This window comes from Ambystoma mexicanum, chromosome 7p (genome assembly GCF_040938575.1).
Source record: "Ambystoma mexicanum isolate Mex_15411 chromosome 7p, UKY_AmexF1_1, whole genome shotgun sequence".
In the NCBI taxonomy this organism is placed as follows: Eukaryota; Metazoa; Chordata; class Amphibia; order Caudata; family Ambystomatidae; genus Ambystoma; species Ambystoma mexicanum.
In genome coordinates, this window is record NC_090939.1 from 178,712,743 (window position 1) to 178,735,055 (window position 22,313).

A 22,313-nucleotide genomic window follows, 5' to 3' on the forward strand; every position below is an offset into this window, starting at 1 on the left:
GCAAATTGCGGTACCGTAATTAGCACCGAGGTCCCTTTGCGGCACCCTACTTTAACGGCTGGTAAAACCAGCCGTTAAGGTCGGGTCCCGCAAAGGGAACTTGTAGTAAGGCGGTAAGGGTTTACCGTACCAGTGCCCTTACCGGTACCGGTAAACCCTTACTGCCTACCGTGTAATGAGGCCCATAGTCTTCCACAACATAACATGCGATTCCACGGATACGTAAACCACACCCATGCTCAACGAACGCGGCTAACCAAACTGAAGCTACCAACAGTACATAAAAAATGTCTCGTTCTACCTTTTGTCCTGCTATACCCTACTAACCCACCCCACCCTCTTACCTTTCAGAGCCGACAGAGTGCCAGGGGAACACTCCAGTGATGACTGTGAGCTTTATAAATATCCTTTAACATTAACATTGACTCTGTCCTCAACATGAAGATGTCATTGATGAATCGTGCCAAAGAGAGATATAATCATGGAGCCAATTGTGCTCTCCCAATATGATCACTTTTATATCTGGCAATGCCAGCAGCACATTTAGAGCACATGCTTGTTTCTTTTATCTGGGAATAAATGTCTGTTTTGAATCTAAAGTATTTTTTCTTCAAATCTAGTTCTGCCAAATCTCACGAAAATGCATTTAGAATCTTCTTACCTTCCTGCTTCTGTAACGATTCATAAACCACTGATGTGGCTTCATCCTGTGGAATATATTTATTAGACTCATCACATGTAATGTGACCAGTATTTGTGTTTGCAGTTCACCATCATGCTCTTACATAAGGTTCACCTATGAATGGCACCCTTAATATAGGATTCTGTCTGTTCAACAAATGACTGCATGAAATGATAGATGAATCGAGACAGGGGTTCTAAAGTCAAACCAAGCCTAGACTCTATGGGGCCTCCAGTAGGTGTTTGGATATTGGAGAGCTTACATATATACCATAGAAAGTGTGTAGGTCATATGGTGCCTTGTAGCCAGTCACCGCATGTGACAATAATTACACAGTACAAAGGTAGAAAAAGGCAGGTGTTAGATGGTAGAAATAGATGCTAATTATCTACTCGAATACTAAAGAGGATAATATCCAGACATCCTGAATCAATATGTATGCACTCTTTGAGAAGCCATGCCAAGGGATGCGTTGATCTATGGAGCTTAGAACCGAAGGCCCTATTAGGTGAATAGTGAGAGGAAATGCATTTCCTGAACAGGAACTATATGCGACTTAAGAACTAGTTCAAGTGGAATTACCAGTGCTGTTGAAAATGGATGCTGACAAAAGAACCCATTTTCAGCACTGAGTAACTATGGGTGGGGACGTGCAGTGCAGAAGTGCTCTTTATACTCAATCTACTTTTAGATAAGGATTTGTGCAGAACATGAATACAACTTCTGCTATGGTTCCAACAACTAGTCCAAACACAAACACACAAGTCTCTTTCCTACAATGGGGCTCCTTCTGAAATCTTTGCCAATGATCTGATCATCGTAGGAAACATCAACATCAGGTACTTTCTACAATTACATCGTTTTCATGTCCGTTGCAGAAGTAGGCACTGAACATACCCACTGACAGGGCAAATCCGTGACTGTTTCTTTAGTACCTGTCTAATAATGGTCACACATTTCCACTGTTTTCGGTTCCCACCATCAATCCCATTCCAAATGAAATGATACTAACCAATATGCTATTTAGACATTATACAGATCCCAGTATTAACTAATTTCCTCTTTCCTGGCTCCAAAGTGATGTCTGACGAGGCAATCAGCCAGGGCCATTTTAATCTTTTTTGGGCCCTAGGCATGGACATCTTTGCCCCCCCCCTCAATCAAACCAAAGGAATTAAGTGATCAAGTGTATCTGGTGGAACCCCCCACCGTGAGCAAACCCATAGGTAGACATGCCGCCTCGCAGCATTCAAAATAATCATGTTTACTCCCTTTAAATCTCCTTATCCTCTTCATTCTTGCTCTGATCAGATTGATAAACAAGTAGCATTTGAAGACAAACATTAGCAATCTACGAAGAGGTTACTTCTCTTCTAGTATAGAAACAGGATACTTTTTATCAATATCATCCGGGAAGGTATGCATCCTGTAGTATTTGGCAGTACTGTATGTAAAAGGTACATGTAACCCAGAATAGGCATAGAGCACACATTAGCTGACTCAGAGAATGCAAAAGTGCTCAAGCACGGATAGAGGAGACCAATTGTAAGGAAGGAGAAAGCTACACATACCATAGCATGGTTAGTGGAGGCAGATTAGAAGCTACCAGGAAGGTGCCTCTATCCAGAAAGACTGAGATTAGAAGTGGGACATGGTTTTCAAATAGCGTTGCCATTAGAGATCAGGGGAACAAGAGCCTGTGGTGTGCAGTATATCAATGCTCACTATTATAGTGGAAGCAATCCTATAGCCAGTGAAACCATGAGTGAGGCTTTTATGAAGATCATACCCTGAGAAGGAAATCTCTCTGAAGGGCTGACAATTCTGAAAGGTTTAGGGACTGGCAACACTATGAGGTTAGGCAATACAAGATTAAATGAGATGGCCAGGATCACATATTGCTTTATGGGGTAAAGCTGGGATTTGTGCCAACTCTGCAATTTCTGCATTTGAAAACTTTCTTTTCCAGCTCTTACCATCTACTAAAACAATCTCATTTTATAAAACTGACTTGCAAAGTACATACATCACATTTCCAAACCTGACAATTTTTAAAACCGAAATATTACAGAAGGGTGTTATGCAAAAATGGGAATGATTCTAGCTACATTCTCCCCATCATCAAGGGAAGTATATAAGTACCAGCATAACAATCAATGTGATATAACACATTTAATCTAGGTACGCCTTTTGCACTTTTAAGCTTTAAATACTTCCAAAACAATGGCTTGTGAAATTGTCATTCATAAACGTGCAGAAAAACCTTTGACTTTTATACAAAAAGCAAAACGTTGTGTGTGTCAAACGAACAGACCTTAAAATATGTTTGCCCAATGCCTACAAAATCTGGTCCGCTCTCTCCTGTCTACCATCCCTTCCACTCAAAAGGCCTACATAAGAAGAAAGATCAAGTAATGAGCGAAATGATGCCACCAGCATGCAAGAAGGCAAACCTCACAGAAGACAGCACAGTAATGCAAGAGATATATAATTTGACCAGGATCACTGTATCGTCTGCTGGCAAAGCCTGGATACAAGCATGAAGACTTTGGTCCCACAGTCTTTTATTCACCTTTTGACTTATAGTTTATGCTTATCTTTAGAGGGGATTGCCTAGGTTTTAGAACGCCCCATCTGAACAAACCAATTTCTAGACCATCACCATACGAATGACATGTTAGTTTTTATAGCAACCCCTATCTGGTGCAGGAGCATTGCTGATAACAACACCTCTTATGTTGCAAAACCAAGTACATATGCAGGTAGGTTTATAAACTTCAGACATAGGAAAGGTTCAGCCAGCCTTGCTGGAATGTGCTCTTTTAATCTTTCATGTGAACACACATATCTGCAATGTGTGCTTAACACACTGAGCTAACATCTGAACCATTGTGGCACTCAATTTATCAATATGGATTTCAACTTTGGCTAATGGACATGAACAACATAATTCCCACAAGAAGGAAAGAATGCTACAGAAGTTGTGCCATATGAAACACTCAAACTTTGTATTCCACAGTGAACAGAGAAAGCATTACATGAGTAATTGATCAAGGCAGAATGTACTTGTCAAAACAGACAGGCAATAGGTCAGCACCTCAGCAGCATGCCATAAAATCTCCTGGCGTGTGCTATTTAAGTGTGGTGAACAATGGAATCTTACTTGAGATCAGGCAGTCCTGTGGGGGCCCCCTCCAAGGTGGGGGCCCTGGGCAAGTGCCCCTTTTGCCCTCCCATAAAGACGTCTCTGCAATCAGCTCCAACAAAGGAGGCTCTGGTTATTCCACCATTTTGTTACTATATATAGTGCAGTACAGGTGTGCCCCTGCCGCAGAATGATTATCATGGGCATTGTACATGATTGGTGATCTAGGCCAGCCCAGGAGTCTGCCACGGCCTGTGCTTTGTTGAGAACCTTGTGAGAGTACCCCAGGATGGCTTGCAGGGGAGCTCACACCTTTTGTGTTATGCCACTGGCCACAACCCTAGTTCTCAAAACAGTCCTTGACCTAGTCCTTGTCATAGCCATAGTCTTTATCACAGTTGTAGTCCTTGTAAAAGTGCTACTACTCATCACAGTTCTAGTCCTTGCCACAGTAATTACATTCCAAGTCCTCATCACAGTCTTAGTCCTCATCACAGTCAGAGTCCTAACCCTCTTCAGAGGCCTCACCACACTCCTAATCCTCATCACAGACCTTCTCAAAATCCTGTTTTTTGTAACAGTCCCACTCCTTGTTGCAGCTCTAGTCGTATTCCTGATCTTAGTACACGTCACAGTACCACTCCTCAACAGAACCCTCATCACATTCCCATTCCTCGTCACAGTCCTAGTCCTTGTTTTAGTCCTAACCAATGTCTCAGTTCTTGTCTTCGATAGAGCCCCAGCCCTCAACAGAGTCCTTGTCATAGTCCTAGTTACAGTCCTTGACCTCGTACCAAACCTAGTTACAGTCCTATTCCTTGTTACAATCCTACTCCTCATTTTAGTCATTATCACAGTTCTAGTCCTAGTCCTTATCACAGTCATCACATTCCTAATGCTCATCACATGTATCTTACTCATTCATATGATATACTGCCACCCATATGTGCAGTCCATATAACGAACCATGGTCATCAAGCACAACAAAGTCATGTGCATCATAGTGCCAGGCTTGCAGCATCTCCTGGAATACTACCAAAGGATCAGCACACCCCCTTCCTCCACTTATGCTCTCAAACTGATATTCCCACTTCCACCTGGGCTATCGGCGACCAAGCCACTCCTGGTCCAGGCCTGGCAGTTCTCCTGGAATTACCATTCCAGAGCTAACTAACAGTCATATATTAACACATGGGGTTTGAGCACTTCTTGAATCCCTCTTTCAACCAAACACTGTAAGACTGCCTTACATAGATAATTGAGTTATACCTTCTTCGTAACTGACACATGGTCTACCCAAAGCATCAACATAAATCTATACAATTACAACTACTCTCCCGCCCTCGCTGCATTCTACACCTATTGTCCATCGTTCTTAACCTTTTTTAACCATCCTCTTATCTTGCCTCATTCTTCCTTTTCCTTCCATTGACTACGCTCTGGGCAATGGAACCAAACGTCACATTTGTGTAGACAAGCCAGGCGCTCTGAAGCTTCTACTGTGGTGATTTAGCACCGCGTAGAAGCCCCTGAACATAATAGTACAGTAAGTTCCCATTGCCATGGAGTCCCATTGGACTCCATGGGAATGGGAACCCTGAAGCACCGGCACTGTTAGTATTGGTGCCGGTGCCTCAGTGAATAGCCTGCTGGTAGGGGCCTGAACTCCCGGCAAGTCAGGCCTGCCGGTTGTACAATACCCTTACCGGCAAACTCAAAGTGAGGCCGTCCGGAAAGGGTGGCTGTAACTTTTTACCAGCACCTTTATTTCCGGATAGGCTCACTTATAATGAGGGCCATGATCTTGCATATCAATTATGTCGTTATTCTATTTAAGACGGAAGGGCCTACGTTTGGCCCTTTAGTACACAGATTGTTGGGGTTACACTGCTCCCCTCTGCATCATTTATGGCCCTTGGTAATTGGAGATTGATGGTGTGTTTGACAACATTGTTGTTGTCATGCTTGATTTTACAGAGATCAAAAGCCATTTGGTAAGTGGCAGGCTTTGTGCATCAGTTGCCAGCATTTAGGTATGTATTCAGCCAGCAAAGGTTAACTGATCACGCTACCTGCATGTTCTTGGGATGGGCTTGGTTCTTTATTGTGCAAAAGGTTTATGACTATAGATGCAAAATGCAATGTACAAAAGCATGCACCAAAACTACTGGCATTGCTAATACTTGCTTGCCTTCCTACTGTAACTCCACAGACTGCATAGACTCTTGGTCTTGGTACATTGTTGTGATTAGATCACTATGACAGTATATATAAAGAAAAATGGCTAACACCGTAAGCCCGTTTTCCAGTCTGGTTGAAATTCATAGACCTTAACTCGTCTCAGCCTCTGTTTTTGCTCTTAACCTATGTACAGATCGGGTTTTTCGTGGTCAGGGAGGGTGTAAGTAGCAGTAGCATTATTAAATTGAGGCTGAGGGACACAGGGACGACTACAACCTCACATGTAAAACAGATACAATGTTCCAATCAGCAGAACACACACATTCATCCACACACAAACCTAGCACATACCACACACACAACAAATGCACACCTGCATGCAGGCAATGATAACACAAGGCCTGCATTGGACAGCTGATCTAACAGCAACCTCTGCTGTACTCCCTCTAATTTACCCATAATGCAACCCTGTACTTGCAGGACTGGAAGACCCAGGAGGGTTTGCAAATGGCAATGGCATAGCATCACATGCTCTAAAACAGGGCCGGAATCCTGACAGGTTTTCAGGAAATCCCTCATTAAAATTCATGAGAACACTTTTGAATAGATTTAGAATCATTGTATGCCAAGTTATCTCATGAATATTCATGAGGGGTATCCTGAAAATCCGACTTGTTTCCGGCTCTCGAGGCCTGGAGTTGGACAAGTCTGTTCTCAAACGTGTCCTTTTTTTCTGTGTTTACATCTGAGGCATATCGCTCACAAATAGTGCAGTGTAACAAATAAATAACGATAATGCATGTGCCTCACTTTTAGGCGCTTGAAGATTCACTGGGGAAGGGAAAGACACTAGAAATGTAAAATGGTGTAGGCTTTTAAGCCCCTGATTGAATGTTTATTTAACCTGCAGCTGTGTGAGCAGTGTGTGGAAAGCATGATGTGGCTGTAGCGTCTAAGTGAGTGTTTGCTGTGATCAATGCACAGTACCTGTCCTTAATGAAAAGGTGTCGATCTGGATCCGACGAGTTACTTGAACTGGACACCCAGCAATCCACGAGGACCACTTTGTACGTTTGGTCTTGTCTGTTAATTGCTATAACAATCCGCACATCCTCGTCCGGGTTCAGGGTGCCATTTTTCCCGATTTGATCTTTGCCGCTGTAAAGCTGAAACTCGGGTTGAAAAGAGCCATCTCCTTCAATAACGTCCACAATTTGAATATCACTGAAAAACAGAAGGAATACAATTTAGCGATTTTGGGGTGGGTATCTTCGCATTGCAACAAACTCCTGCCTCCTTCAAATACAACATCCAAAGATATGCTATCGCCATGCTCGCTACCGGCATGCCTCCCTCGATGGGGCAATAACCGGCCCATTACGAGATGAATGGGCCGGTAATTGCCCATTCTCGGGTGGCGGTATTGCCGGGCTCCCGATCCCCATTCTGCTCGATAGGGGATGGGGAGCATGGATGCGCCGGCATTACGAGTTATGCTTGCGGGTGCCGCATAGCCCGCCAGGTAATGCAGCGGGACGGTATGAACGGTTCCGGTGCCTTACTGGCACCGTTCATACCGTCACCGTGTCTCTGGGCTGGGAGCTGAAGAGAGGAGGGTGTTCAGAAAGCTGGAGAGCACAGAAGAGGAACACTTTGAGCCCAGATGGCTGTGCACCAGTGAGGGAAAGGTGAGCCCTTTGAACCCCAGAATATGGGTATGCCACTACGTGCGGGAGAAGAACACCTTGAAAACTAGAAGAAGGGTGTTCTCCAGTTAGGGGACAGGGGGAACCCCTTGAACACAAAAGAGGGGTATGCTTCATCATGGTGAAGAAGACCCCTTAAATCCCAGAAGAGAGGTGTGCTCCAGTGAAGGGTAGAAGAGTTCCCTGAACCCAGGAAGAGGGGTATACCCCAGTGAGTGGGAGAACAGCTCCATGAACCCCAGAAGTGGGATGTGCTGCTGTGATTGGGAAAGCTCATTGAGACCAGGAAAGGAGACCCCTGTCCCAAGAGAATGGAGGTGAGAAGCAGTAGGAGAGACAGTGCCTTCTGATTCCCAGTAGAGGGGATGTGTTACAGAGGGGATAGCCCCTTGACCTCAGAAGACAGGAGTAAGCACCAGAGAGAAGAAAAGCCCTAATAGGGAAGTACATTTGGGGCATTTGGCAAAGGGGGGAAACCCTAAATCCATATAGAAGCAGAGAGACCATGTGGTTCCCAGAAGAGGGAATAAAAAATACTAAGCAGGATAGCTTCCCGACTCAGCTTTCTGTATGCCTTTTATTTGGTGCCCTTCATAGATAATCCTGCCATCCTACATTTTCCAAGAAAGTTTATGCTACAGCCATTCTGAAACAACTTTCCATGCAATAGTCTTATGTTTTGCTTTTGCTTAGTTAAACACTTTAACTTTATTGTGATGTCAGTAATTGTGTGTTCCCTCAGCCTTGTGACATCAGCTACAAATTTCAAAATCTTGGTACATCGACTAGCAATGGAGAGTCACTACTCTGAGTAAAGCTGGTCTGAGGAAGAGTAGTATGACCAGAATATGAACCTGCCAGAGAGTTTTGCGAGGTCACGGGGGTCATCCCTGGACTGTGGAGTTAAAAAAGCAGTATCAGAGATTCCGTTACACATCCAGCTAACATTGGATGTAAAATGGAGGGATGGTGGCTACCCTGATGCAGACAAAATAAAGAAAAGGAGCTCAGAAGAGTTGCTAAACAAAAAAAGGAGCTAAGACATCAATGACCCTTTGCTTCCTCAGAGCTGTAGGTGGCAGCAGCAGGGCTGAAAGAGGCTTTTCTAAAATATCATGAGGCACATATTTGCATCACACCCTCTACTCAGAGGAGGTACAATTAAGGCAAGGAAAAGATTACGACTCGGATGCCCTGAGTCAAGGAATTAATACTGATAGGCCCCTTGACCTGCCGGAGCGAGGGTCAGGTATGTCACAAGAGGAAAAGGTCCCAGCAGGGACTTTCAAGGTACGAGACAAAGCCAGAGTCAAAATGTTCTATCTGAACAGCCTCATACCGCTCTAGTGATCAGCATGGACCCCTTTCCTGAAGGTTGCCGAGTGCCTCTAGGTGCATATCAAAAGCCTCTAGATAAAGAGAACGGAGGCCATATAGGGCGGAGCGCCCTTGACCTGACGTTGAAGGGATGTTCACAGCAATGCTAATGCTGGCTGATAAATGGTTGGCCTTGCTTAACAAATCCACAAAGGGCCCCAAGAAGGATATAGATCGATCCTCGTTCAGGATAAACTCTTTGACATACCGGGTCTACTAGCCAAGACATTAGACATGGCTCGGAGAGTGCGAGACACTGAACCTCCAGTGGCTCCAAAGCTGCTTGCAGGTCAGTCTCAAAATGCTGTGTGTCTTTTAGGCAATTCAAATTGTGCAATCTCTGCTGAGAGGCAGGAGGACCTCTGGCTCAGAATAGATTTTAAATTGGGAAATTTAGCCTCCTGAAAGAGAGACCCATCAGCCAAATGCTTACTCTTGGGCTCTCTGCTCACAAAGAAGCTTTGTAGGGACCTTCATGGCACTAGAGAAAGCTCAATACTCTATTGAAATGTTCTTCTCATACAAACCTTTCTATAGGACTGGAAAAGGAAGGGCCACTCCTTCAGTCACTAGTAACAGGGTAGAAGGTCCCAATCAGGATGATCCACATTCTAGTGCTGGCAGGAAAAGAAAGATTATACTTTCACATGCTCAAGAGGGGGAAGTGTATGTGCCCGATGTTGGAGATGTCCAGCAATGTACTAATCCCACACCTCAGATGGGTGCAATTTTGACAGTAACTTGGGTAAGAGGTTGCACAGCACTCTTTGCAGACAATTGGAACAAACTACTGTATTCCATGATATGATTTTTTCCTTTGATTTGATGATATAAAAAATAGATACTGGCTGTTTAAGTTAGACTTGAAAAAGCTATATGATCTGTGGATTTTATTTGATAAGCTGCTAAAGACTGTCTAGAGGACGGTGATCTTGTATGTCTGTTTTATAACTGACCTTGTATGTCTGTTTTATAATTGTTTTTGTTTTTAATGAACGTCTGGTGTATGTACAAAATGGACATTTAAAAAAAAAGAGTTGCTTAAAAATGTGCTAGATATTATGGAAGCAACTAGTTGAAATGTAAGAGTAAAACTGTGCAAAGGTTTTTTTTAAACTAAAATGCACTATAAATGAAAAAATCAAAAAAATAAACTACTGTTCTTCGTTGACTGTTGAAATATGGGAACTCTAGGCCCAGCACTTTACCGCAAAAGAGATGTCTCATGAATGATACATTAAAGAAACTAATGCAGAAAGGGGTGATCTGGTTCATCAGAAGGTGTCATTGAGGCCAGTCATCAATTTACAACACTTCAATGAATTTATATTTCATCATCATTTCAAAATGCAGGGCCATAACATGCTCAGAGGCACCCTCTTCCCAAGAGACTGACTGTTCTGGCTGGACCGCAAAGGTGTCTGTGTTTCTGTTCTGATTTCTAGCCATACTGCCATTTCCTACATTTATTTCAGACATGTTATTTCTGGGAGTTAACAAGCATGCCTTATGGGCACAACCCTGCACCCTCATGCTTCACAAATATGAGCAATCGCATCATCCCATCACTCATAGAGAGTAGGGCATGCCTAATTATCTGTCTGGACAATGTGATCTTCACGTCACAAGACTGTGGCTTCAAGCGGATATGAACTAGACCCTTTTGCAGATATCCTAGTGAATTTGAAGATATCTGCCTTGGTCACATCTCGAATGATGGAATTCTCATCAGTGCAAAGCTCAGCCTTTCCACAGAAAAATCAGAACCTCATATAACCAACACACCTCCAGCTAAGGAGACCTTTTCACTCAGTGAGTTGACAAGGATCATTGGTGTGCTATCATCATCTACCCAGGTGACATTTCCTAGACACTTACATTACAGGCCACTTTAAAGATTAAACCTCTGTAGAAATCGATCATATACACAGAAGGTTGTGAGTGTAGAGATTTATTGGAGGGTCTAGCACATTGAGGCCTGGAATGGAAAGGACATATTTGGTACGGCCCTGAACAGAATCATTGAGTCGAATGTCAACCGAACAGGCTGGTAGTAAGCTTGTTTTGAGCGGTTGCCATCTACAGGAAATGGTCTTCAACAGAGCCCAATTTTCACATTTATTGTTTAGAGATCTGAGGAGGTTTCTGTGGAATAGGCTTTCTTGCCAAATGCAGAGCGGACTGTTATATTCTTCTAAAGAGGACAATATATGTCTGTTTGATACATCAATCAATCGTAGGGGCCCAGTCCAGGCTGCTAGTGGAACTAGTGATCAACTTTTGGCATTATTTTATGGAGAACCCCATCTCACTAACCCTCCGGGGCTATCCAGCGTCAGGGTGGATTGACCTGGGAGAAACTCCATGGATTTGCTGCAATTGAAAGCCAAATAAATGAATGCTTCAAACACTGAACAAGATCTGGGATCCACCGCATTCTGATCAATTGAATCCTTACTGAACGCTTAACTTCCACACTTCGGCTGCATGCGTGACATGCTGGGGGCAGTTAAGCACTCTCTCCCAGGGTTCAGTGGGCGATTATATGGGGTCGCAGAGTGGACAAATGCCTTTCAGTGTTGGAGACCAAAACCCAGATGTCAGTGCTACATGTAAGTGAGATCTGTGAGTATTTGATCTGCGCATGCCTAGAGTTTATCCAGAATTTATTTATGAAGAAAGTGGCAGGGCTGTCGCTTATCAACCTTCGAGGCGCACTGAGGCTTTAAATGGGAGTTTGTAGCACAACGATTATGGCGCAGCTGAGATCATAAAATAGGTAATTAACCAAAACGGTGGGTTATGGAGATTATCACCTTACGACACAGATCTGGCAAGCATGCAATATTTATGCAAGATATGTCAGTCGAAAACAAAGAAGGATTGCCCCTTCCTTCATATACAAAAGAGAGTTGTTGGTATTCTTATGTGGTGCCAGACATCACTGAACAAGAATATATTAATATTACTCCAAAGTTGTTTATATTCAAAATTCAATATTTTCTCTTTATTGTGAGTCTTCAAGGTACTTGTGGTGTACCTAAACGCCCTTTCTCAAAACCGGGCTATGTTTTTTGAAACGCAAATTAGTATCTCCAAACAATAATTCTCAAATACATCTTGTATATGTCCAAGCTAGTTTCCATTAATGTTCTATATCGCTCGGCTCCCAAATATCCAGGTTAGTTCCCTTATTTCTTCCTGTATGAAGGAAACCTCAATATCGTCCCGCGTCTGTTTGTGACGTAAAATAGGTAACGCACTGATAGAGATGGTGGCTTCTCCTTCGCAGAGTAAGTGCTGTTGGGACTCAAGGGGGATTGCATTGATGGGGCAGTGGGGGTTTGGGGATGTTTACGTTTTTAGCAGCAAGTGTAAAGTGCAACAAAAGGCTTTACTCAAAAAAGGACTGCAGACGTGGAGCATTGTGCAACTCTGTTTCACATGCAAACTCGCATATTTCTTTTTTCTGGTTCAGGAGGTGAGCCTATAAACTGCATAAGTAAGATTAAATCTCGAGAGTGCATAAGGATAAACCTTGATGTTTCAGTAACATGTGCTTCCTCTAATGGCCTGCATCAACTGGTTGGGCACGAACGAGCTGTGTGTATGTGGGATGGCAAAGAGGAGGATATTATTCAATTTGTATTGGTTTGTAAAAATTATATTGATCTTAGAAGTAAAATGCACGGATGCTCTGATGTTATTTATGAACTTTAATAATTCATATTTTATGTACAACGTTTTAGATTTTGTTGGAGCTGATTTTAGAAGAAGTTTTAGAGCACTTCAAAGTTTGTATGTTTGTCATGATTCTTTGCGATGTGTCGGTTCTAGTTGAGATGCTTTGTCCAAATGAATTTGTTAATGGATGTTTTTTCAATAAAATCATTACCTACCTCAGAAGCGTTCTTGCTATGCCAGAAGCAAAGGATGAGCTTGATCAGCAGAATCTTGTAAACGCACTGAGAGAACAAACTGAGATGGTACTGATTGCACCTTTTTGGAAAACTCAACTCTGGTGTCCAGCTCTACTTAAATGTTCTTCTGATTTTCCATTCCAACTACCCAAGAGCTCTCTTATCTTGAAGGACCACTTAAGATTACCCCAGAATGCTAGCCCTTAGTGACTGTTGATTTCTGGACTTGCAAGAAAATCCTGGGTCTTTCAAAAAAACCTAGTGCCTTAATAGAGACATCTTATTAATTTCCACTTCCAAGTCTTGCAAACCCACTTCGGCATTTTGGAGCAGCTTGTGTTGGAAACAGGGAGAGAATTCCATGTCAGCCCCTCTGGCAATAGTTTCCTGGCTTCTCTGGTAGAGGAAGGACGAGATTACAGAACAATGAATTCCTGTCATTCTGCATTTTCTGCGGGTTATGAACCAGTGGACACCCCCTAGTTTGCTGGATGCTCAGGATTTTACGAATCGTGGTTCTGTGGACTCCCCACTACTCACCCTTATCTAGAGGCCACACATTTTTCGCAACCCAATGCCCCAATAGTCCTTAAAATGGCTGCGTAATAAAGGTCTGACATTGGAAAATTGATAATTATTTAAAGTTTGAAAAAGAGGGGGGGAACATAAGGATGAGGGCCTTTTGATTTCCAGATTTATTTATATCATGAAACAATAAAGACAGCAAACAAATTGAATGTACTATAGCGTTAAGCACCCGTTCCAAGGCTGGAACAGGTGTTAACGGCCCGGGACCTCGAGTTAAAGGCCCGAGCAAAGCGAGGATGTTTAACGAGGTCCCCCAGGCCATTAGCACCCACTCCAACCCTTGGAACGGGTGCCCTCCACCGACACCGAAGAGAAGAGGTAAAGAATGCAGGGGTGGAGGGAATGAAAAAAAATAAAAGATAACGATGGTTCGAGGGAAGATGGAGCGGCAGGGTGGGGGAAGCAGCCTTCAAGTTCCATGGAACACGGGCTGAGCTTGCCAGTTTCAGCCTGCGTCCAAGGAATCTTATTGGCTGCTTCTCCCACCCCAGGTGCTAATAAAAGATATTGACAACCTTATTTTACATTTATTCCAATACGAGATAAGAAATACACAGTCTGAACATTCTCCTTCAACCAATTGTTGACTGGGCACGCTCGCCTGTTGTGATGGAAAGTAATGCATTGCACACCTGGATCATATTCACTAATTCAGTTGAACAATGGCTGCTCATGAGTTTGGAGCTTAGCATTGTGGCTAAAAAGGAATTCATGCTAACCTAGTATCCTGACGTCACCAGTACAACAATTTAGTGGCAAGTGTTACCCAGCCACCAGTGCCAAAGCATGTTTACTCCAACCCAGAATCATATGCCAACCCAGAAGGCTGACTAGGGATTGCTCAATGGACGTGGAACAGACTATTCCGGGGACTGTCTTTAAAATTGGATAATTCAACCCTTCCCCCCTTCCAATGTCTCCAGCCACCGCTGGAAGGGCTTATCTCTGTCAAAACGCATGTCCGACGATTAAATGGCTTGAGTGCACTACAGAACTGAGATCCTTTAAAGCTGATTGGCAAAAGCGGGCCGCAGCCATTTTCCAGATATGCTTCCAAGGTGAGCAGCAACTGAGCATGGGCCAGTATTGGCAGTGTTTTAAGCCTACCTTAAGTAGAGCAGACTCCTCTAGAGAGGAGGGGATGCTGCACCACAACACCAATTTCCCAAAAGGAGTGCAATGTCCTCACCGCAGAACTCGAGTGAATTCAAACTCCACCGAAGTATATAGGTATAGCTTGCAGAACCTGGATCTGCTGTCAAAGTTCCATCCTCGCCCCAGAACCCTGCTATACTCTGGAAATGTTGGAAGAAGGAATTTCGTACTTACATGGAAGCTATGGCAGGTTCCAGATTCTCTGCAACCCTCCTGCTCTAGTGCAAGAGGGTGGGTGTGAGGACCTCAAGGTATTTGAAGAAACCACAGCGAAAATGGACCTAAAATACTAAGGGAAACTTATCCCCACTTCCAGATGAGACAGCAATTACCAGGTTGTTGATGATTTCATGATTGCTCTCAGAAAATTGTTACCCTCCTACGAATTCCATGATTAAATGATCTGCAGCCAATTGGTAATTCAGACCAACAACCCTCACATCAGAGAAGAACTGTGCGAGGAATCGGAGCTTACATTGGAATGGGCTACCCAGCTCGTCAAAACAAATCAGAGCTCAAAAGGCTATTGCTTAGCGATTGAATACGAAAAAAAAGGTGGTGCCAGCCCTATTTGTTACCCTTCAGATAAACCCAAAAGAGGAACTGCAAAGCCAGAAAGAATGTTATCAGCCTACTTCTCCGTAGGTCCCTCATCCATTATGTTACAGGTGTGGGGGACCCAAACTCATAGCTATCATCAAAGGTGTTCCCAGTCTAAGAAGAATATGCAAGGAATGTGGGCATACTCGTCAAGTTCTGCAAGGTTCCCAGCAACTCCAGAGGCTGCAAGCTCAGGGGCAGGAAGGTAGGCAAAACTGCAGTCATACCTGAGGAGGATGAAGGTCCTTCTAATGAGGATGACACCTTTGTTGAATTTTCTGTAGTAGTAAGGGAATGTGTATTACTCAAAGAAGACAACATCCAAGGAGAAGCAATTAAAAACCTATGATATCCTATTTGCCAGATCATTGTTAAGGGTGTGCAACTGGCATTTTGGCTGAATCAGGTGAATGCCATACAATAATGTTCCAAAGGAAACTCGGCAAGATAATGACCCCCTTACAGCTCACATCATCTGGTGACCCCAAAGAGTTGGTGGGTTTCTTCACATCAACAGCCTCTAAAAAAAGTATGATACAATGGGCCTCATTACAAGTTTGATGGTATCTGGGTGTAAATCCACCCAGATACCACCAAATGGTATTATCGTTACCACCATTTGGTCTGGCAGTATTTCCGCCGGATTACAAGTTGTGCTCTGTGGTGCTAGTCCCCATTTATTTGAGCTCATTGTACTCAATGGGGATTTTGGCAGCATTACTGCAGCTGTGATTCTTCCAAAATTGGGTGGAATGTTAGCAGATTTACCTTTTTAACTTTAACTTTCCATCATAGGTATAGTTGGCTGATGCAGTAATGCGGCAGTATACAGTAATATCGCCATATTTTACCTGCACCGCCCACTTTGTAATGAAGCCTAATATCCCAACAATGTGGAAAACAAAGGACCTCATAATTCTTAGTTGGTGACACTAAGTTGCATTTTGCATGCCTCTACAACCAGGATCCTTCGAACAGGGAATGCTTACAAGCATGAATGAACTGGCCATGGGCCTTATTGCCAAATTCCCAGAAACGTTCAATTAAAGAACTGACAACTTGAAGAATTATAGGCATTGGATCAAACTCAAACAAGGAGTCTCCTCAATGAAATATGTGCCAGGAAGGTCCCACATAGAGTTTGTGACAATCTCAAAAAGCTGTTGGGATAGATGATCGATGAGAAGATCATAGAATAGACAGTGTTTTCTTAATGGGTGCCATCCATTATCCTAGTGGCAAAGCCTGGCAACACCATCAGGCTATGTGGGGACTTGAGAGGTCTTAATACCAACAAAATAGTGGTCTGCCACCCACTGCTGAACATTAGCAAACTCCTCCACCCGATCAGCGACACGGGCAGATTCTCCACTGTTCACATATGGAGAGTATACCATCAAGTGAAACTTGTGGAATGTTCCAAACAATACACCACATTTATCAGGCATTTGGCTTGTACAGATTTAACAGGATGCCATTCAGCCTAGCATCAAAAGCATCTGTATTTCAACAGTGGACACCAGTCGAAAAGGGCCAAGGGTTCTTCCACAAATGCATCAGGGAAGGAAGGCCATGGTAGTATATGCCTCATGTTCACTCACAGATCAAATGTGAGGTCTTTGTCTTTGCATGTGCATCACAATACACTCGTCAATTTCTATGGATTTCAGAATTCACCTTAAAATGAACCATAAGCCTCTATTGCAAGTATTAAATGTGGGGGTAAGGTCAAGGAGTCACCCCGCTTGGCCCACATTGCAACCAGACTGACCAGCTTCTGGTATTTCATTGACCATGAGCCAGGGATGACCAACATCTACCTGTCAAGGCTTCCCCAACAGTAAGTTGTCGATGACAACAGCAGCAACAATGGCATATTGTTGTGTGATTCCTGGGAAGTTGGGTTCCTAGGGAAAGTCATGATCAAACAAGAGTGGACAAACATAATTGAAAATGATCACCTTGGACACCCTGGCATTTCCAACACTAAGTTGCAGCTCAGTGAGCACTACCGGTGTGCCAGATATAGATAGATATAGATATAGATAGATACAGATACAGATAGGGACATCAACCTGTTAGTAAGAGACTCCAGAAAGCATAAACTGAGTAATAAAGCTCTGCACACCAGTGACGCTCCATAGAGGCCCGTTGTGGTTCACAAAGGCCCATTGTCAGTCGGTATTCTGTAGACTGTGAAAAAAATACACTGAGCCTGAAAGTATGTTGTTTTGTTTGTAACAATTCTTTTTATTAACTATAACTTTCTCTGTTTGCAGGTAAAAGGATACGTCTTTAACTCTCCTGATGACCTTGTCTGGAAAATGGCTTCATGCAGAAAAGCAGGGTTTTCCCCAGGTAAGTTTTTAAGAATTACTTTCACAAGTTCTCAAAGTCTTTCTAATAGTCTCTGTTATCACAACTCTCTCCTTACTTTCTTTCAACTCTTTTCTGTCTTCCCTCGTAAGTAATATTTGTTCCTTGTTTGCAAAAACTATTTCAGACTCTCTCTTTGTTATTTCTTTCCTTTACCTTTCTTTCTTTCTTGTATAGCTTGTAACCCCTCCTTTGCTTTAATCTCTTTTCCTGCTCTGTAATATTGTCAATATTTATAATACTTCTCATGTGATCTCACACCTTGGTATGTGCTGTGACTTTCTTTCTTCCTTATCTCTTTTCTGGATAAATCTTAACTTGTTTACAACATTAACTGCCAACGTTTTCATACGCACTTAATAACACGTATAATACAAGTTCTTTTACGTTGAACTTATAGTCTTCTGTATTTCGTCTTGTAATATAGCCTTTTGGCACTTCACTCCGCCATACGTAGTCCTCCTGTCATTTTATATGACTACTTTTGCGTTATAATCATAAACAAAACGTTCGTACCTCAGTGCTGCTTTCACATTGTTATGGCGTAGCTTATGGGCATCAGCGACACTGTTATTAGCCTCCTCACCAGGAACCTCTCTTTTGATTTTGGAATCGCAACTCCACTCTCTCATTCAACTTTGCCCCTCCTCCTGTCTCACGAAGGCTCCGCAAGACACCCGCTGTCTTCAAGTGTCGGCCCCTCCTCTCCAGGTGGACACTGGCGTAATACGCCTCTCGGGATACGAACGGCTCTTCGTAGTCGTCTCTCGTCGTGTCGGCCGTCTTCACAGGTCTTTAGACCTTCGGATCAACTCTTTGGCGCAACGGCGCTCTAACTATAACGACAAAACTCGTAACAGACTTCCTTGCCAGCATTAGCTAATATGCCCATTCATAACTGACATTTTCCATTTCTTCCTCCTGAGTTTCCTAGCAACCAGAACCAAAACAAAGAAATGTCAACACTTACATCTCTGTTAAGGATTGGTTAATTAAACTGTCAATCATTCCCTGCAGCTGGCGAACAAAGTTAACCCTTTGTTGCCCTGTTTGACCTGGTATTGCCAGAGCTTGATTGTATATCAACTGGTTTTTCTACATCAGATTTGTCACACCCATGTAAAAAAAGTAGCCATCAATTGAATCAGGCAATCCTGCAATCAACATGCACCATACACCCCCCCCTCTACCCTCACCCTCCCCTCCTTTACCGTGCAAACTGCTATAGATCTTAACCCTCCATAAAAAAGCTCCCTGCAAGCTGTTCTCCAGAATATTTGGCATGTTGGGGCAGTACAGTCTCGTACCACGCGAGATGCGGGGTCCATGAGCACTGTCCCTCCTCCTCACTTTATAAATTGTGGCTGTTAGCCTTTCGGCCCATATAGGTTGGGGTCATCATGGCCAATAACAAAAAGAGCAACACTATTGGTCCGGTGAATGTTCACCAGGAACTGGCTGAAGAAGCCTTGCAGGTCTCTGCGGCCCTATTCCCTCTGACCAACAGAGATCGCATTTCAGAGGTTTTGGCACTCGGTACTCGTAGGAGACTGAGATTGCGCGATAAACCCCCTGCCACATCATTGTCCACACTTAAAAAAAGACCAAGACAGGAATCATATAGCCACCTATTGAATACTGGTACTCCAGAACCCATATTGCCAGACAGTGCCCCTGAATCTGGCACTGCGGAGATCATGGCGCCAGTACTAATCCCAGCCAAATCTCCATGTCGGGAAGAGCCCATCATCTCTGCTGAGAGTAATCCAGCCCACTCTTTAATATTTCAGACTCCCCAAGGCGTGGCCAGGCCTAATTTAGCTCAATTTGAGCACATTGATCCCTTGCAATGGTCTGCTCTCATGGCCAGCATAGCCAAAGAGCTTCTCCTATGTGAGGATCCCTTTGACCTTGGACTCCTGGCTGATGCCCTTAATGATTGGCTGGTGGACTTGCGACCGCCTAAAGTAAATAATACCTCACAGACAGATGGGCTGTCCATCCCCATCAATCTACCACAGACACTGAAGGTCAACAATGCCTGTCAAGTTTTTATACCTAAGGAGAGAAAAAATCAAGCCATACAAACCAACACTTGGAGCGAGACAATGCCCAATCCCACCATGTCAATAGTGGATAGTAGGGCGAACATAATAATCCCCTTCGTGGACTCCAATAGCGCTACTTTTGAAATATTACTCCCACTTTCAATCTCAGTCCTGAAATCTGATCATAAAGGGGTCAAACCCCCTATAACGACAAAGATGAAACGAAGGTCCCCACCCACATGGAATGCTCATCTAAATAAGGCACAAATGCCAACAATAAAGGATACTAATATGCAGGATTTCATCATGGATCAAAGAAACTTTGTTATAAACAATATTCGGAAAATAGATGGAAAAGAGTCTAGAGAAGGTCTGGGCTACAAGGTTCTGACTTGGTTGCGGCAGAGAACCGGACCAAGGGTGATCAGACGTTCTGATTTAAAAATTCTGCGCAGAATGGACCAGAGTGACTGGTGCTCACAACCTAATAGCGATTGTTTTTTAGTGGGCTGTGGGGTTAGCACCTTACCTGCGTTTCTTAATTGCTGTAAATATTTCCCCAGAGGGCCCTTGATGTGTAATCTGATCATTTGATGTATGCTGGTTATCTGGTCTGTTGATACTTTCTTGGTTTTATGCAACTTACTTACATTGTATGTATCTTCCCTAGTTCAGGCACTTGAATGCTTTCATGTTTTGTAAGCGCCCTTACGCCCTTGGGTCCCATGGCGCGCTATATAAATTAAACAATAAACAATGTTGCATTCCGTTTTCGCCGACATTCTGTGTAGCATAGGTGGCGCCAGATACATTACATTGCCCACACCTCCTCATCCAACATGGCGTCTCCAGCTCAGCTTAACGGCCCAGCTGCAGCAGTGACAAAACAATATCGAATTCCCAGGAGCAGAAGGATATTTTGGATACCATTAAAGGGTATGCAGAAGACGGTGGATTGCACCCCGGTAACTACGGCTTGGAAGAATCCGGTCTGGCCTGTTAAGAAGCCGGAATTAAGTTAATGGATGATTGTAGATTTTCGTGAGTTGAATAAATACACTCCTCCATTAATACCAGCAGTCCCTGATGCAGTGACTTTGATTGAAAATGTACAGAAGTTCAGGGAACTTGGTATGCTGTGTTGGACTTGGCTAATGCCTTCTTCACCGTACCTCTTGCTCATGAACGTCAGGAGCAGTTTGAATTTTGTTGGAATGGGAGGCAGTATATGTTCCAACACCTACCAATGGGATATATGCATAGTCGGCTGGTGGCACAACATTTGGATAAAATTCTTTGGAAAACCGGATGTGCAAATTGTACATTATATTGAAGACATAATAATACAGAGAAAAAAAGAGCATAGCGTGCAAATGCATTTAGATCTGATCATGGAAGGATTGCTAAAGGAAGGGTGAGAAATTAATGAGACTAAAACCCAAGGTGCGTCAGAGACTGATTTTTCTGGGGATTCAGTGGCATAATGGACATTGTAAAATGGTGCCAAAAGCTAAGCAAAAAATACTTGAGTTTTCCACTTCGATGACTAAGAAACAAGCTCAGCTTGTTTGGATTCTGGAGACAACATGTACCACGTTTGGGGCAGATCCTGGTGCCCCTTTTCAAAGTGACGCGCAAGAAATTCCATTTTGAATGGGGTGAGGAGCCAGATAGAGCGTTCCAATTAGCCAAAGACACCATACAGAAACTGCTTGATTTAAGGCCGTTGAGGGATGGGGAGGTGGAGTTAAATGTATCCCTACAGGATACTTATGCCAACTGGAGTTTGTGTCAAAAACAGGACAGGAAGCAGGTGCCTTTAGGGTTTTGAAGTCGAAAGTTGCCTGATGCTGCCAACAGACATACTCCTTTTGAGAAACAATTGCTAGCATGTTATTGGGCACTCGTGGATATGGAACAAATGACAGTGGGTCATGATGTATTGATCCAACCAGAAATACTGATCATGCAGTGGTACTGAGCTCCCCAACAACACATCGAATAGGGCATGCACAAGAGGCCAGTATCATCAAATGGAAATGGTATATTCAAGATTGTGCCAAAACAGTAACGGGTGGAGTGTCAAAATTACACGAGCAAGTGGCAGGCAAGTGGCAGGGGTTCCATTAGTAGATCTGGAACCTGAGGGAAGGATGACAATTGGTGAATCTCCAGTTAAATGGGGAATCCCCTATGGAGAATTAACGAGTGAGCATGTTGAACATGCCTGGTTTACTGATGTATCTGCCAAATATGTGGGAAATGAGCGACACTGGACAGCTGTAGCATATAATCCCAAATTAAAAAAGATGTTAACCAGCTCTGGAAAAGGGAAGAGTAGCCAATTTGTGTAATTTTATGCTGTGTACCAGGCTTTGAAGCAAGAGACGCACGGGTGCTGTTACATTTATACGGACTTATGGTCCGTTGCAAATGGGTTGGTTGTGTGGCTGCTTACCTGGCAAAAGAATGGATGGAAGATTCATGCTAAAGAAGTATGGGGAAAGGAAATGTGGCAGGACATTGCTGAAATGC

The 22,313-nt window shown here is 43.5% G+C and overlaps 1 protein-coding gene across 1 annotated transcript in view; it reads right to left on the reverse strand.

The window, feature by feature from the left end:
- The window catches only part of UMODL1 (uromodulin like 1), a 482,641-nt gene that overhangs the window by 66,124 nt on the left and 394,204 nt on the right, over positions 1-22,313 (reverse strand). Inside the window, exon 12 of the mRNA XM_069636212.1 lies at positions 6,996-7,232. Within this exon, the coding sequence (XP_069492313.1) occupies positions 6,996-7,232 (237 nt within the window). The remainder of the gene's footprint in view (positions 1-6,995; positions 7,233-22,313) is intronic.